At 50.6% G+C, this 16,836-nt stretch overlaps 4 protein-coding genes across 4 annotated transcripts; 2 read left to right on the top strand and 2 right to left on the bottom strand.

The window, feature by feature from the left end:
• Positions 1-1,151: 1,151 nt before the first annotated feature.
• Positions 1,152-3,836, bottom strand: VTN77DRAFT_8907 (uncharacterized protein; the record flags this gene model as incomplete). Its single annotated transcript, XM_069425456.1, has 1 exon — positions 1,152-3,836. The coding sequence occupies one exon, from the start codon at positions 3,834-3,836 to the stop codon at positions 1,152-1,154; it is 2,685 nt and encodes an 894-aa protein (XP_069280784.1).
• Positions 3,837-7,287: 3,451 nt separating this feature from the next.
• On the bottom strand, positions 7,288-8,308 carry VTN77DRAFT_8906 (uncharacterized protein; the record flags this gene model as incomplete). The annotated part of the gene is made up of 2 exons (XM_069425455.1): positions 7,288-7,724; positions 7,801-8,308. 2 exons carry the CDS (start codon positions 8,306-8,308, stop codon positions 7,288-7,290), a joined length of 945 nt encoding a protein of 314 aa, XP_069280783.1.
• A 465-nt stretch (positions 8,309-8,773) lies between these two features.
• On the top strand, positions 8,774-10,048 carry VTN77DRAFT_8905 (uncharacterized protein; the record flags this gene model as incomplete). Its single annotated transcript, XM_069425454.1, has 1 exon — positions 8,774-10,048. One exon carries the CDS (start codon positions 8,774-8,776, stop codon positions 10,046-10,048), a length of 1,275 nt encoding a protein of 424 aa, XP_069280782.1.
• A 630-nt stretch (positions 10,049-10,678) lies between these two features.
• Positions 10,679-11,447, top strand: VTN77DRAFT_8904 (uncharacterized protein; the record flags this gene model as incomplete). Its single annotated transcript, XM_069425453.1, has 3 exons — positions 10,679-10,984; positions 11,125-11,222; positions 11,426-11,447. 3 exons carry the CDS (start codon positions 10,679-10,681, stop codon positions 11,445-11,447), a joined length of 426 nt encoding a protein of 141 aa, XP_069280781.1.
• Between the last annotated feature and the right edge of the window lie 5,389 nt (positions 11,448-16,836).

The raw sequence follows: 16,836 nt of genomic DNA, 5'->3' as shown, positions 1-16,836 counted from the left end.
GATCGATCGATAGTTTATTTCCTTCTCCATTCTGATTCCGATTCTGATCCCTATTCCAAAGACGAGATATCATCTCCATCCATCCATCCAGACCAGTCCAGTCCATCCAAAACATTAAAAGCAAAAGCCAAAGGTATGCTATAATAGTATAATAGCAATATAGCATACCTATCGCAGAGCAGAAGAACTTCAAACTGGAAAAAAATCCGAGAAAAACTGGAGAAAAAAAAAAGAAAGGCCTCGAAAATGAGGGCCAAAGAAAAAAAAAACCCCACCCACACATACACTCTTTGCTTGCTATGCTCTGCTCTAAAAAAAAAAGAAGAAATCAAAATCAAAATCAAAATCAATCAAAAGCCAGAGTGAGAAGAAAGAAAGAAAGATGACGAAAATTAACCTCCCCATGAGACAAAGGAAAAAAAAAAAGCAAAAAAGCAAAAAAAAAAGGCGAGAAAAAAGAGGAAACAATCCCAGCGAAGTGCAGAAAGAACTGCGAAAAATTGCATGCACCACTATGCTATGCTAGAATATGATATGATATGACTTGGGACCGTCGGACCAAAGAGGTCACGTCACAGCCGGACCAAGTACATACATACATAATCTAGGTATTTTATTTTTCATGAAATGTCAGGCCTGAGCTCGCTGAATCAACACGACAGGGAGAAATCAAATCAAGAACCTAACCCGATCTGTACGCGTGAAAAAAAAAAAGATGGGCTGGAAACGAGAGTAAAGAAGCAGAATATAACAGAGAAAAGTAAAAATAAAATCCAATAAAATAAAGCCAAAGCCGAGATTGAAATGCTCCTTCGCATTCACAATAGAATAAAATAGAATAGACATTCCGAGAAATAAAGGTTGAGGTCATAATAAATAAGAATCGAGTCGAGATGGGCTCTCTCCCATCTTAAGATGGCTTCTTCCGCATATTTACAACCTACGCGAACAGAAACACAGCACAACACGGACATGGACGCATGAGGGAATAAAGGAAAAGAAGAAAAAAAAAAGCCCCCATTGAAAAATCCACAATCCACAACAAGAATGAGTAAACCGCCATTAACCACTAGTCCATCTGACATGTCATACCATCAGTGCGCCTGATACCCGAGAAAGAAAAGTCAAAGCCATAAAGAAAACGGTCGTAATCAGTCTCCATCGCTCTTGGACTTCTGCTTCTCTTTCGTCTTCCAGAAGTGCATGAGACGACTAATTCGGTGGCCCTTCTTCTTGGCCTTTTCCGTTTCGTCCGCTGGAGGCTTCTCTTCATGGCTCAGTTTGCTCTTCTCTCCGTGGGAGACGCCCACCAGTCTCGACAAACTAACCAGACTCGACCGCTTCGCCCTATGCGAATGGCTCGATCGAGGAGGCACCGAAGCCGAGAACGACGCCGACCGCTCTCCCGAGGAACGGACGTAGAAACCCGACGAAAAGCGGGACCGGTGATTCGTCCTGGTGGAAACACTGCTCGTCAAAGATGGCACATCTTCGATCGACCCTCGCGTCTGGTCGTGGAAGTGATGGAACGACGTTGGATCGGTCATCGACGATGCCGTTCCTGAACGCGGAGCCTCAAACGAAACGTTAGAAGGATCGGGAGACGGAAAGGCGGAGCTGGAAGGCGGGTGGTGACCAGGTAGCGTCAGCTGCGGGACAGTATACGAAAAGTCGACCGGGGAGGAACAGGGGCGCTTCTCGAGAGACACAATATGGGGAGACACGTCCGAACTGGGGGGATTTGGTGCTTGCGACGGCCAGTCATCTGATTCAACGATCTCGACCGATTTCTTCGACTGGAGTGGTGATATGTCCTCCGGATCATCATGCATGACTGAATCACCGGGGCCATCTTCCACCTCAGCCGCATCGGAAGGCGACTCCTCTGTCGCCGTCACTTGGATCCCTAGTCCCTGATCCGGTGCTGCTCCCTCATCCGCTGTTGCATGAACCACAGTCTCCAACGTTTCGCTGCTGGACGGCTGGGCGCCTTCTTTCTCACTCGAGTCTGAGGCAGCCGACTCCGAGGCAGCGGAGTCTCTCCGGGCTGATTGATCACCCGCATTTGACTGGTTCTCTGCAAGAAAAGCATCTTCCTCCTCTTCATAAAAGACATCAGCGTGCGCCATGGTCGAATTGCTGCCAAACCGGTGGAACCCCAGAGCACTGCGGTCAAACGGTGGCATTTCTGGAGCGCTTTCAGCGCGACGATGATAGCGCATCTCCGGTCCAATGAATTCACCCCGCCGTCCACCGCTATACATTCTCCTGGTTGCGATCGAAAACGCACTCCCGGCAACACGGCTGGAGCTCATTTCGGGAGTGTTGAACGGTCCCAAAGCGGCATCCAGATCGATGACCGGGCTGAACGCGTCGTTGTCCAGGTTCTGTTCATAGAAGCTTCGAGGTTTCCACGACTTCTCGAAAACGGAATCGACTGTTGTATCCAGGCGTGGTGCAGGCGCCTTTGGCGCATTCGGATTCGTCGGAGTCCGGATGATGACGATGTTATCATCGTCAAAATTAACTCCATCCATAGACCCGATGTCGGAGTTAGTTCTGGTGATGATGGGCGGAGGAGTTGGGCTCCTCCTAGGCGGCTTCTTAACATGATGTCGTTTACTCTTCAATGGGAAAATAGCGCCCGCCCACGAGCGCACTTTCTTTTGCTTCTTATGGGATTTGTGAGATTTTGCGGAGGGGGTGTTCTCGGTACCCGACCGCGAATGCGTGCTGGAGGCCGATTCCCAAGCATCACCACTGGATCGAGACGTCTCGACGGCTTCATCCCCCTTATGCGATTTGCCGGAGCTTTCCTTAGAGCTGCCATCATCCCGGTGATGTTTCTTTTTCTTTTTCTTTTTCTTCTCTTCCTTCGTCTCCAGGATATCTGGCGAACTCTTCCGACGCGATCCTGAGGCTTCAGTGCGGTCCCCTGGCGAGAGGTTGTTCCCGCTTGGAGAAAGAAGCAGGCTCGCATCTGCTGTTTTTGGCCGCACCTTCGGTGGTGAAGGCGATATCTCGACGCGGACGCTTGGAGCGGCGCTGTTCGATCGAGAATGACCGGGTCGCACTGTAGACAAGCTGCTCGAGGTGTCGGTGGAGACGGTTGAAACAGGACGGGGTGTAGCTGCCCCGCCGTCACCAAGCGCGACTGGCCCTTGAGAAGGCACCTGGAGATACGCCGGCCGTTGGCGGGGAGAAGCAGGCGGAGACGGCTGCTGCAAACTCGTCGCCGACCGGGACATCGGTTGTGAAATATCATCGTGGAACACATGACTTTGCTTCATAGCCGCGGGAGTGGATGGAACGCTTCCAGCAGTGGAGTTTGCCGGGAACGCTTTGGCGAGAGCGGTTAGGTCCATGCTTGAAATGGCGGCTGAGCGGCGATGAGCATGACCACGCCGTCCAGGACCTGCGGCACTCAGACCCGGACCAGGCTGTGGGAGAGTTGACGAATCTGACGCTGGAGTCTCGGGATTTCCTGGGCTCGTATTCAACGGACTGGGAGACCCCTCTCCGCCGATGAGCTCACTTGGCCGCCGACGATGACCAGCAGGCCGAGGATGTGCTGAAAGGGTGGATGTCGACGGGCTGGGAGCGTGAATATTACCGGGATTGAAGGAAAATTCGGGGAGAGGAGGCGGAACATAGGACGCAGGTTTATCACGCACGCTGTCGGACGAGGTTCGGGCGGGAAAGACGAACGGGGGATTTGGCGGTCGACCCGAAACTGTCACATTGCCGGCATCATGCCCACTCTCATAATTGACCGAACCCAGAGGCGGAGTGGGCGCAGTCACCTGGGTTTGCGGGGGAATCGAAATCGAAGCCATAGTGCACGGCAGGCTTTCCAGACTCTCAGCAGCCAACCCGCGCTGAGAATCTGATGAACCGGTAGATCAAAAAAAAAAAAAGGGCGCCAAAAGAAGGGAAGAAAATAAAAATCTTTCACTCCAATAGCACGAAGAAAAGACTCCCGACCTCTCCTGTAATCCAGCTATAGCAGGCCTCCAGACCGTCGAGAGACTTTCCGAACGGCGTAGGGGGAAAGTCCGACTGGGGCTGGAGGCCTTCAACGTCGCCAAGGGAACATGAAGACCGTGTCTTGAGACCAAAGCACGATAGGCGGCGGCTGAAGGGAACGATAATATCGACTCGAAATCGGCAAATCAACCCGTAGGGAACGAACGAGGGACGCGGGATGCTCAGTGAGCCGGTAACGAGACGCGGAGAGGGCGACAGAGGACGGTTCGTCAAGACACTGCGGCGACGAGATGGTGTAAGGAGCGGACGGCCACAAGACCGGGCCAAGGAGGGAAGAAGGGCGGACGGAGAGGCGAAAACTGTCAGAAGACAAAGGGAGATAAGTCGCGGTCCGTCAAAGAAGATGAAAAGGAAGGGAAGGGAAGGGAAAGAGGGAAGGAAGGGAAGAAAGAAGAGGATGAAGAAGCGGGAACGGAGGGTTTGGATGGAGATGGAGGGAGTGGAGGAGAGGTGAAGGAGATGTTTTGGCCGGCAGACTAGGATAACTAGGATAGCATTGGTGTGCAGCAGTGCATCGCCTGCGGGCCCTTGTTGAGCTGGCCGACAGGCACGCACGGCCCATGATTGGCGCCATGGGGGCCCTAGAGGGGGCCGTCAGTGGCCCGTCCCCTGGATGAAGACAAGACTCATCAATCCAGAATCCATAAATATTATGGCCTTTACCTTTTTCTTGCTGGCTATCTCAAATGTCTCCAGACGGGCTATTGTTTGACCTGGCACGATCTCTAGGCAGAGGCGGAAGGTGCTGCTGCTCTTGCGAAGCCCGCCTACTGTCAATGCAGATGCAGATGCAGATGCAAATGGTATGGACGCTGACTGCTCGCTGCAAGCCGCAGACTCCCAGAAAATTCGCACGGTCATGCGATCTTAGAATAATAATGCTACTCTGGACGCGGGAATAAATCGGGACCCTTCAAAGTTCGTACAGCAGGCAATAAGTACGACGTCCGGATGAGGCAAAGCATTTAATTAATATAATGGTGGACGTCATGACCCAAGAAATCATCCGATTCCCTCCGTAGGATGGTGATTAATAAGGTCGACCTTGTATCGACCATCTTCCTCCCTGCTCGATTTTCCGAGAGAATGCTACCATAATTATTCTCACCATCGCAAAGGACATAATAATAGTACTCTACATGGATGGAAGTACTTCGTCTCTTGAAGTCTTTCATCCTCCATATGGAGAGGAGTTTCGCAACCCAGTCAGCGCGGGTGCACCGGGCAGGGGTCCACTCTGTCCTGGCCAATGAGCAGACGAGGCTGCTTCTCGCCCAATCTCGCGTGGCCGGAGAGAGTTTAGCCGGACTCTCGAGCGCGGCAGGCCGCTGAAACATGGCTGCAGGAGGAACTCCTCCTTGCAGTGCATGCTGCCAGCGCTGTCAGCTCAGCATTATACCCAGACTGGCCAGTACGGCCTGAATTAATTAATCAATTAACGCAGCAGCTTATGGCGTAGCCGACAAAAATGCAAATATAGATAAGCATGTGCAGAGACAATTCAGTGAAACTGAAAGCGAAGACTGAGCAAAGACTCCAGGGGTGAAAGACCCATTATTCAGCTTCAAAGTGCTGATGCCTGCTGACGGGCCTTCTCCTTTTTAAGGTTCCAGCCTTATGGATCGAGTGGGCTGAATGAGCTGCTCCGTCGTCGTGCCTCCGTACCAATCTCAACGCTCGAGAGTTGTGCTCATCCGTGGTACCATCGAGTCCTCCGTACCTATGGCAGTACCTACATCAGCCAAGATATGCTGAGGTGCGACCTGCGAGCAGCCGCAGTGTCCACTTCGAGACGGCTCTGATTGGCCAGATTTGCTATCCGACGACGGCAGCCTACGTCAGGAACTGTCGACGCGTTTATTGCCCCTTTCGTGTCGAAGCTTCTCCACAGAAGGGACAACTTGCGTTCATCGAATTCCAGGAAGTTATGGAGTCACTGAACCAGCCATACTCCGTACTTTTTGTTGCTGATCGAGACTGCGTGTCTCCCTCCACACTGGGCACGGCAACACGGTCCAATCATGACGGGGCCAGCCAGTGGGACATTTCTCCGCCGCGGCCCTAGCGCAGAACGAACCAACTGGAAGTCCTCCGCCGGCGCCGGGAGACCTTGCACCGCCACGGAAATTATCGCACACTATCACTATCCACTAGAACCACTTTCGAATCAATAATGATGGGCAATGAATTTCCCCGCGGGTCGTTGGCGGCGTCAGTAGTGGGCCGATGACGGATAGAGTTATTAATAGCCCGTGAGGTCAATGCTGTCGATCTCTATGCGCTCCGCCAGGCGACTGAGCCACAATTTTCAGTTCTTGAACCAGCAAACTATTTATTCTCCAGTATCCACAGATTCCACACATCTGGATATGGAGAAGTTCCAGAAGGACCCTGTAGATCAGAGGACGTCTAGAAATCAACACTGTTCAGTAAACAATAGGTCAAGATGGAGTGCTTCGACCAAACCTGGTCAATTATTGTCGACTCTTCTGCAATGCTCTACCGCACCACGTCAACTGGCATTATTATATCCACTCAAAGAAAAGAGAAGACTGATCCGTTTCCACGCTAGCCTCACCGAATTCCGTCCTGTAGACGAGGCAATCAACGGCCTCGGTTTCATCTGAGCTCAACGACTCGACTCAACTCAACCTCTGCTGGAGACAATCCGGGGATATTTAGCTAGCCCTTGTTTATGTTATTGTACGGAGTATCTTGATTTTCAGTCAGGCTATGTGGCGTTACAGACAAGGACCAAAGAGAGAGCTTCCCAACAATGTCTACCTAGGCAACAGGTCTTCTTGTCGTGTAAGTTGTGTAAGCTGTTGGAACGTTGGGACCGTTTTAGCTCCGCTTTGGTGTAACACAGTACCTAGGCAGGATGTCGCGACAGCGCTTACCAACCTAGGTAGATGGTAAGGGATGAATGTAGCACAAAGGGTTAAAAAAAATAAGCGCCATTTTCTTCAATTTTCACATTCTGTCGAATGCTAGTTTCCGATCCTATATCTGTGATGTTACGGCTCTGTTCTCTGTTTGACGTGAGTCGCCAGTCCATCTGGATCGTGTGCATCAGATCGACACCGTCAACCTGTCATAACTCAATACAAGAACGATAAAAAAAAATCAAAGGTATATATAGAACGCCACACTCCTTGCTTGACAGATCCAGACCTGTACAGTAATAACCCAAGCAAAGGATGAAATGAAACAAGAAGATACAGACAGAATCAAAACAATCTACTTCTCCATTGCACTAGGCGCAACGGCGAGAATGACCACCAGACTGGTCACGATCAGAGCTGCCGCCACAAACGTGACGAGGGCCACACTGCCCCGACTGGCGGGGAACTTCCCCCGAACGATCCAATACTGACTCTCAAAGTAGCGATGGAACCCTATCAGGAGGATCAAGATCCCGATTCCGATAAATGTCGCGCCCAACGGTTTGCCAACGTTTGCGAGCTGGCTGTTCTTACTTGTGGCCGCGGTCACGCCGATGAGCTCAAGTAAGGACGATGACTCTTGGGAAGGTGGTAGGATAGGCGATCCCTGGGTAGATAAACTGTGAGTGTGCCGGGTTGGGACGGCGCCGTTGAGGCGGAAGAGTTGTGTCACGGCGATCCCGATGGAAGCAAAGGCGAGGGACGTCCGAAGCCAGGCCAGGAAGGTTCGTTCTATAGTAACCAGGAACCTGCCGTTAGCAATAACTCGTAACAACAGCTTCGGTGTTGACTGAGACCGACAACGCACCTAGAGCAAGGTGATCACGCGCAACGCTGCCCTTGTTGTCCAATTCTAGCGCCCCATACTTGTCCACCAAACGTCGATGCCACGGAGTCCGAGTTTCCGGGGCCGCTCCATTCCGTGTCGACGGACTGCCAGCACCCGCCGTGTTTCCGTTTCTAGAAGACTCGGCTCCCTGTTGTGTATCCTGGGCGGGCCCTTCGGCACTAGTTCCAGGCTCCCTTGAGTTGTCTCTCGACTGGACTGATTGGTAATTGCTTCGTGTGACCTGATGATCTTCGCTTATGATTGGAGTGTTCTCACTCGCGGCCGATGATTGTCTCTCCGTCGAGGCTGCCATCGCTCGTGGTGAACTGGGCTGCCCCTGGTAGTTATCTGACCACGAAACTGTCCGGTTCAAAGGGCTTTGGTTGGAGGGCGATGCGACAGGAAGTCGACCTAGCCTGGAGGAATCGACATCTTCCGATAAGTTCTCTCTTCTGTCCACCTCGACCACGGGATCTGGGGGATTCATGATGGCGTGCTCATGTCGTACCTATCTCGCAGCAGGAATAAGGGTTGCCTTCAAGATCCTGAGCGTGCTGTACAGTTCCACAATTGCGACAATGCTACTGCGTATTGTTCTGCAGCACCGACATATCGGAGAAAGAGCATTCTCTGGCTTTGGCGTGTGCTGAGCTGCCTACGACCGCTGCGGTGATCATACATCCAGGATGATGCTGGGCGGGTCCTGTCAGCGACTGGAGAAGCTGGGGTTGGACGCTAACACATAATGGCGTAGATGTAGGGCTTAGGGCTGTCAGACCAGACGCGGTCGGCTGGGGGAGGCGGTGAACGGCGATCCTCCATTCTGCCGCCACCAGATGACATCGCCAGGCCCTACCTAGGTACTGTACTGTACTTTCATCTCCTCTGTATTCCAGGACTCCGACTAATGTCAGCCCATCTTAAGAACGACGATTAATGACGAGAAGAGATTATGGCTACCGTTAATTCAACTTCAGAAGCCCCCAAACCGACAAACGGGGCCGACCTGTCCAAAAAGCTCGCGGAACTCCGTGCGGGGAATCGCAGCAAGAAACGTGCAGCCGCCAACCCCGAACCGCCTCCTGCCACCCCTTCGCTACCAGAGCCCCTCGACCTGTCCTCACATCGCTATATACGTCCTATCCGTCGTATCCTCTCTCAGAAGGATCTCGAAACTTTTCACACGTCGCCGGCCTACAACTTGATTCTCGCCTTCATATTTGGACTGTCTGATTCGGTGCATGGGCGTGCGGTGACCGACTTTAAGGATGCCCCGGTGTCTTCCAGTGTAGAGAAGATATTGTCGATTGTAGCTCTGCTCGGGTCTCTCGTCGACAAGAATCCACCTATCGACCAGGGTGGCTCTCGGTTTGGAAATCCCGCGTTTCGCTCGCTCTTCGACGATACCGCCGCGCAGAGTCCAGCATGGCATCGCGATATCCTGGGAATACAGGATCCCGCAGCTGTGGACGAGGTTTCGACATACTTGATTAATTCTCTGGGATCGCGAGATCGGTTGGACTATGGCTCGGGCCACGAGCTGAATTTCATGATGTGGCTGCTCTGTCTTTACCATCTGAGATTCCTCTCCTCGCCTGATTTCCCGATAATTGTCTTTCGCATTTACCACAGCTACATGCATCTCATGCGGCGCATCCAGACGACTTATTACCTCGAGCCTGCTGGTTCGCATGGCGTCTGGGGATTGGATGACTACCATTTTCTTCCCTTCCTATTCGGAGCGGCGCAGCTGGTGGACCACCCCTACATCACGCCCCTCGCGATCCACAATAATGCTATCCTGGATGAAGAAGGAGATAAGTATCTCTACTTGGACCAAGTGCGCTGGGTCGATAGTGTCAAGACGGTCAAGGGTTTACGCTGGCATAGTCCGATGCTTGACGACATCTCTGGGGCTAAGAACTGGTTCAAAGTGGAGAGTGGGATGAAGAAGATGTTTGTTAAAGAAGTACTTGGAAAGCTACCAATCATGCAGCACTTTCTCTTTGGCAGTTTGATTCCGGCCGCTCCTGAGATGGGTGAACTTAAGGAAGGGTCGGAAAGCGAGGGCGAACACGCAGGTCATAATCACAAGCATGTTCACAGACACGGTGAAGGCTTCTGGGGTGATTGTTGTGGCATCAAGGTCCCCAGCACGATAGCTGCAGGAGAAGAGATGAGGAAACGGATGGGGGGGTCTGGCCTGCGGCCGATACCGTTTGATTAGGCAGAGACTTTTATCTGATCACCAGTTTTGAGCATGTGATGGCACCACTCAGGTTTGGCGTTGGTATCTTATAAATAGGGATATGGAAAGCTCTGTTAACCATCCTATATATCTGTACAGTACATGTATTCGTTGCAGTATTGCAGGCAGGGCCTTCTAAATACTATGTAGACTAGCAGAAGCCTTGAATGATGATTCATTTGGTGGAATTCTTCTGTAGTCTTTTGTTGTTTTTTTTTTGGTTAAAAAAAATGCAATAACAATACTCGAGAGCACCGTTTGTACACTGCTCATGTCGGTTTGGAAGTGATGTGATGGTATGAGGTCAGTTGTACGCTAAATCTAATTGGCCAAGCCCGCAGCCTAGATTGCTTTTCACGTGAGCCCAGCTCCGGCTTATCTGCCGTACCAGCACAGCCAAACTTACTAAGAGCAACTTAGCTAGAAACCAGCCATCAAAGCGACCAGGTCAATGACCTGCGCACGGGATATGGAAGTCATCGAACTCCAATTCCGTTGATTTCCATACTTTCTTTTCTCCCTTCTTTCCTTCCTACCGGGTCGAGTGTCTGGGGCCCGAGAAAAAGAAATTTGACTTGAAAGTCAGTTACATACATACGTATCACAGTCATGGCTCCCGGCGACGAATACTCGGCCGTCGGCGGGGGCGGCAAGCTCAAGCTCAAAGGGTCCAAAGTAAAAGACGGCCGGGTAGAGAAGAAGAAAAAGAAGAAAGAGAAAATTACCTCCTCCTCATCCTCTCTTGATCACCGGGAAGGAGGAGAAGGGATCGATGACGCCAACGCCACTGCTGTTCGCCACCATGGTGATGAACATGATCATGAGTGTGATCGCCCGTCTAGCAGGGAGCCTGAGGAGACGGTGATTTACAAGACGGAGGCGGAGAGGAGGTATGAGGAGCAGAGGAGGAAGAGGGTATGTTTGTTGCTACTTTCTTGATTTTCCTATATCTGTCAATACCCTTGTCGCATGTACTATGGCTTATGCCATATCCTTTCTACAACTTTTAAACCGAGATTTTTTTTTATTAAGCGCGCTACTGACATGACCACCAGCTCAACGAGCGTCTCAAACGGGAAGGCGTCAAGACGCACAAGGAGCGTGTTGAAGAGCTCAACCGATATCTGAGCAAGCTGAGTGAGCACCACGACATGTACGTTGCCATCATTTTCATGGTTTCTCGACTGTTTCTTCCTGCATGTCATGTCCTGTCCATGGAATGTCGTTTCCGAGGTCTATGTCAGCAATTTTTTGGTTGAAGTGCATGAACTTGCCTACCTACCTACCTCCTTACGTGGTTGATTGTTGATGATTGATTGATTGACAAAACACAACTAACATTCTCAATCCATCCAGGCCGAAGATTGGACCAGGTTAAGAAAAGTCAAATCAAAAGCGACGAAATCGAACCGAGTGCATTACATTGCATTGCATCTGGCTGTGTCACTGTATTGCATCGATGTATTTACTACCTTACGTCCGTTCCTGCAACTGAGGTCTATGCAAGGCGTATGTATTTCAGCTGAACATCTGAAGTCTAGTCTCCTTAGCAACGTCACCTATCTACTGGTTCGGTTAGTTAATTAAAGACGAAATTCATCTAATTCTGACGCTGCTGTATATACTCTATGTATGTACATACATACATACAACGAACTCAACACAAACGCAGACCTGAAATAGCCAGCAATTGATCCGAAGCTTGCTGCATACAATACATTATAGACGACTCTCTCTCTCTCGCAGCGGTTTTACCTAACCAACCTAGAAGAACATCCTACTGACCTCGAAATGAATGAATTCCGGTACAAAAAAAACCTGATTGACATTCACGACCTATAGTATAGTCTTATCCATTTAACCACTGTACGGAGGGTACAATTGTATGTACTCTACTAGGTACTTACGTTCCTAGGTAGGTAATGTAGTCACTACTCACGTGACCACTTACATAATCAGACCTGGCCCACTACATACAGGCTACAGGCCACAGGCTACAGCAGATGAGACTAGATACTAGTCGCGTGATCTATCTCAGAGCGGCTTACCTAACCTAACCAAAATGGGAAGGTCAGTCGACAGGTCGATAGGTCGACCCGACAGGCCCGGGGGACCCGCCCGTGGCGGTCTGGTCTGGTCTGGGCGGCTATCTGAGTGACTGAGTCACCTCACGATCACCACTTGCGTGTCCTACGGTGATGCACAGAATACGGAGAACATTCTTACAAGTTGACTTACGGAGGAGAGCTTACGAGGGCAATAAATCGGCGACGATTGTAGTAGAATGGGATGGGATTTGATGGTAGTGTTGATGCTATGAGAGGCTTCTTCCTCTTATCTCTGGCTTCTGGGTCTGGTTCAGGTACTGAGTGACACCCAGACCCAAGCCCTGGCTGTACGGAATATATCGCCACAAAGAAAAAGGAAAGGGTATACGCCCAAAAACACAAATCAATGAATCAATAAATCAATGTTCTATCATATATTGTCGCTTCGCTTGCTCGCTTGCTTGAACATAGATAGAAAGATTCACCCTCAACCAAGTCACAGTACAGTCAACCAACCAGACCTAATCTAATCTAATCCGGTCCTGCCCGCAGGAGATGCTAACTGCAAGACAGCGGTAGACGGTAGATAGTAGATCGTAGATATCACAAGAGTACAAACATTGTAATCGATTGGAAAACGCCCGGATGAAAAAAAACGCCATGCCCAAGTCAAAAATCGGGAGGGAGAACGATCCGATGGAGGAGACTGAGTAGAGGAGAAAGAATAATCACGACCAGTCGCTCGACATCCAGTTTATACACCCTTGATCACCGTCGTCCGCTCGCTGTTGAGCTTGTCTGCGTTGCGAGCATGCGACTCCTTCTTGCAGTCCTCTAACCCACTGCAGTTGTGGGATTCGAGCATGCGGTGTTTTTGGCAGAAGTGGCCGTTGCAGAAGCTGCAGTCACCGATGATGCGCTGGGCGACGTCTTTGCAGTCCTTGAAGGTGCAGCGAGGCTTGCGTGGTGCCATGTTGGAAGATGTTGAAGTGAAGTGGCGAGAGGAGAGGTATGTAGGAGCGAGGTTCAAGGACTGCGGAGGACGATGATCGGGAGGATCAGGACTTGTTGGATGATGTTCTGACTGACTGTCTTCTCGATTGGTGATCGAAGGAGACTGTAGAGGGAGCAGTCAACGGTGTGGCGCAGTCGCAGAGCAGACGGTCGACGGTGTCCGATAACGGCAGAGATAAGGGAGGTGATGAGGAGGAGGAGGAGGAGGAGGTCCTAGGAGACGGTAGGATAGGAGGTGAGAGATTGTTTGCTTGCAGGTTCGGTTGAGAAGAGGCTATATTTATAGAGGGAGAAAGAGGAAGAGACGACGAAACAGAGCAAGGGAGAAAGAAAGGAAGGGTGGTGGCAGCGCAGGGACGGCCAAGGTCTATATAAAGGGCCTGCGTGACCGCTTACCGGGAGGAACCAATTCGGGAGACGCTGGCTTTGGTTGGGCCTGTAACGGTTGGACACGAGCGTCTGGTCACGGATGAGGTGACGATCGGACGCAGGATGAGTTGGAGCGCTGCGTTGAGACGATGGCGCCGGTGGAGGCGACTTCTTAGCCGGGTGGAGCTTACTCGCAACCGCCAGCAACCAGCATCCCTCGTTCATATTATTCATTCAACCAGAACCAGTCCTCTTCGGGGTGTCCCAGAAGCTTCGAGAGCGCCCGTGAGGCAACCTGCCGGATGCGGGCGGTTGAATACCTGGACCTGGACCAGCTACCAGTTCTCGGGGCCCGTCGGATGCTTCCAGCTGATAACCAAGTATTCTCCCAATCGTCGTGCTGCTATCTACTGCTTCCCATTAATACTGCGCTTGCTGGATTGCCACTTCCGTCTCCCGTCCACAGGGGCTCCCCCCCCCTTGGCCGAGCCACGGATGACCATGTCACATTTTGGATGGATAAGAAAGAGTTCGGTAGTATTGGTGTACTCCGTACTCCATACCTACCGACGTAACTCATCATCGTTTGCAGCCTACCAAGTGCGGAGTGGCCGGACCTGACTGGTGCTCCGGCGGCTAGCCCAGCGGCTAATCCAGCAGCTATTCTGCATCTTGCAACGCCAATACTGCTCATAATATCGTTAGAGCAGAGGACTGGCTGCTAGTCCAGCACAGCATGACGTATAGCCCCGCAGAGACCTGTCGACACGATCTCCCTTTATACAGAGTACCATTCCATCCCTACAGTATACTTGATAATGTCTTGTGTCGGAGTAATGCTCCCGCGTGTCTAAACGGGAAAGCTGGCTGGATCAAATCATGTGCTTGAACCTTCCACACGGTCCGGCCGCGGCTTCCTCAAGGAATATTAATATTAACAGGCCTAAACTCGATTATTTCACTCATCTTGATCTCTGAAAGGACGGCCAAGGCAGTCTTTATTATCTACTTTCCTGCTTATATTCCTACTGCATATATCCCTCAGTGATTACGGATCTCCTCGTGCGCTGCTGCCCTGCCTCTCTCTTGAAGATGGTCTTCCATATACCGTCTGATCGCAGGGGTTTTCCATAATGCCTCCTCTCACGTTCATTGGCCTCTTGTCGGGTCTTGTTACCTTGATCGTCTCAACCATGCCAAGTGAAGTTACGCCGCGTGGCTCGATTAGACAATAGTCTCGGGCCCCGTTGATCACCTCACCTCATATTAACCAAAAGGCGGATATTCAATTTCACACCGATAAGCAAAACCAGAGAGGCGTTTCCATAGTGAAGACGATGAATAATCAGTGTTTCATACTCGTCTGGCTCACTAATATTCATTTTCTACCCAGTTTCTGGTGATCGATCCAGTTCGATGTCTCGTGCTGGATGACGGGTCGCGGTACGCAGACAACAGAATAGGTGGACTCTACATCCTCGACCACGAGCGCATTATTATTGTCTTCATGTGATACATTGAATGCGTCGAACGTTCTTCACAATTGACACTGTCAAACTTGCATAAAGATCTTCAAGACGACATGACTGACGTGCCCGACTTTCAGACTCGATCACTACAGAGTACTCTGGTTATTGATTTTGCCCTCAAATTAGTGAAGAAAAGAGAAAGTGGGTAGAAAGAGTGAGTGTCCTCTGATCAGTTAACAATACTCCCCATATGGAAAAGGTATAAACTTTGTCCGAGACCAGTCGTCCATGTTGGAAAAGTAGTGCACGCAAGCATCATCGGCACTCGCTATGCCATGTCTCTGCTTAAGAAAATTTCCGCAGCTACAGAAAAGTTTCAAGAGCTTCTTTTTGGACGAGCCATATCGAAGAGAGATGGTTGTCCCTTTCCCGTAGATCTCGACTGAGTGCAACAAGGTCAAAGTTTTCCGAGATCCAAGGATCGCCTTCCCGAAGGCGTCGATATGTTAGAAGCTCTGTTTTTACAGCAGCAAAAAGGGTACCGAGGATCGGGGACATATGTTGTTTGTCGTGCTCGTGACAGTAACCTTCTGAATCAGACTCATATTCTGCATGTTCATCGTGATCCGTTCGTCTCGAGCATCTGGTCCAGGTTCAGAACGCCGTAAGGCATACTACACGCCACAAATCTAATTCTGATTAGGAGTATCGGCGATATCTTATCGAACGGTTCTCTCAGCTTACATGCTAGGCCCAAAGCCCGGCAGAAACCGTTGCATAGCCGACTGCCCACTCGCCGTCGGCTTTAAGGCTATCTCGAGTTTGCTGTCCCTTTTCACTTCTCGAAGGATCTTCCTCGAGTCGATGGGTTTATTGCCAACCGCTGAATGCTGTTCGCTTTCCTGCATTGGCTCTCTCCTGCCCTTTATCTTGCCGCTTTCGCTTCGTCGCTGTTGGCAAATTTTTCTTGATTTTCCATTTTCGGAAGTGGTATTTGTATTGGTCTTCCCTAGAAGGGACAAGCGGTCTGGTCAGGTCTAACTACTAGCTACATAATAAGATGTTTCTGGGGTGGGAAGACTGAACGATTGCTTACGCTGCATCGAATCCATGCACTGCCTTCATTATGGCTACTACTTCCGCAAGTTTCTTGTCTTCATCGAGGTACAGCTGCGTGATGATCGGTCTTAGGCGCTCCCATCTCTGCTGAAATGGAACGTCCCCATAAGTAACGTTCTGGGAGGAAATATCCATTGTGCAGGAACGCTGAAGATGGATTTTGAGGGGAGAATCATCACTTGAGGCGATCTAAGCGAATAGAAATGGGATTTATGACCCTTCAGATGATGATATTCGGAGAACTCCGCCGAGACAAAGGAACGAAGTCAGTTATGTCCTTTTAAGTTGTTTCCCCTGAGCGCGGGATAGCTGGCAGCTGGAATCATCGAGCTTCCGCTGCGGCAGCCTGATTAACGCAACAATGGCCCCAAGCTTTTTGCTGCAGTGCATGCATGATGCTTGATATACCGGTCTGTCCACTGAGGACGCTCCGGAAAGCGTGACAAAAGTGAACTTTCCAATAGGAGTGAGACCGCACCAGCTAAGCGCTGCAAGGCTGTGGCTTGCATATAGCGGCTTGTCGGGACACATGTACGCCCGGAGCGACAAAAGTTGAACAGCGAATCGGAGGCCTGATATTCCGGCAACACTATCAGGTTCTCGACGTTTGCTCGATTAAATAAATGTGAATCGAAAGCAGAGCGATGGCAGATGGATGTGGAATTCTAACATGGCCTTCCACAGCTGTAGTACAATTGCTAGCTTACTTTCACCTCAATTAGGGACTGACTTTGTGACTAGACTCGCT

The sequence above is a fragment of the Rasamsonia byssochlamydoides genome (genome assembly GCF_041956645.1).
Source record: "Rasamsonia byssochlamydoides strain NRRL 3658 unplaced genomic scaffold VTN77scaffold_8, whole genome shotgun sequence".
NCBI lineage: Eukaryota > Fungi > Ascomycota > Eurotiomycetes > Eurotiales > Trichocomaceae > Rasamsonia > Rasamsonia byssochlamydoides.
Note: the sequence above shows the minus strand (reverse complement) of the source record. Positions and strands in the feature narration are given on the sequence as shown.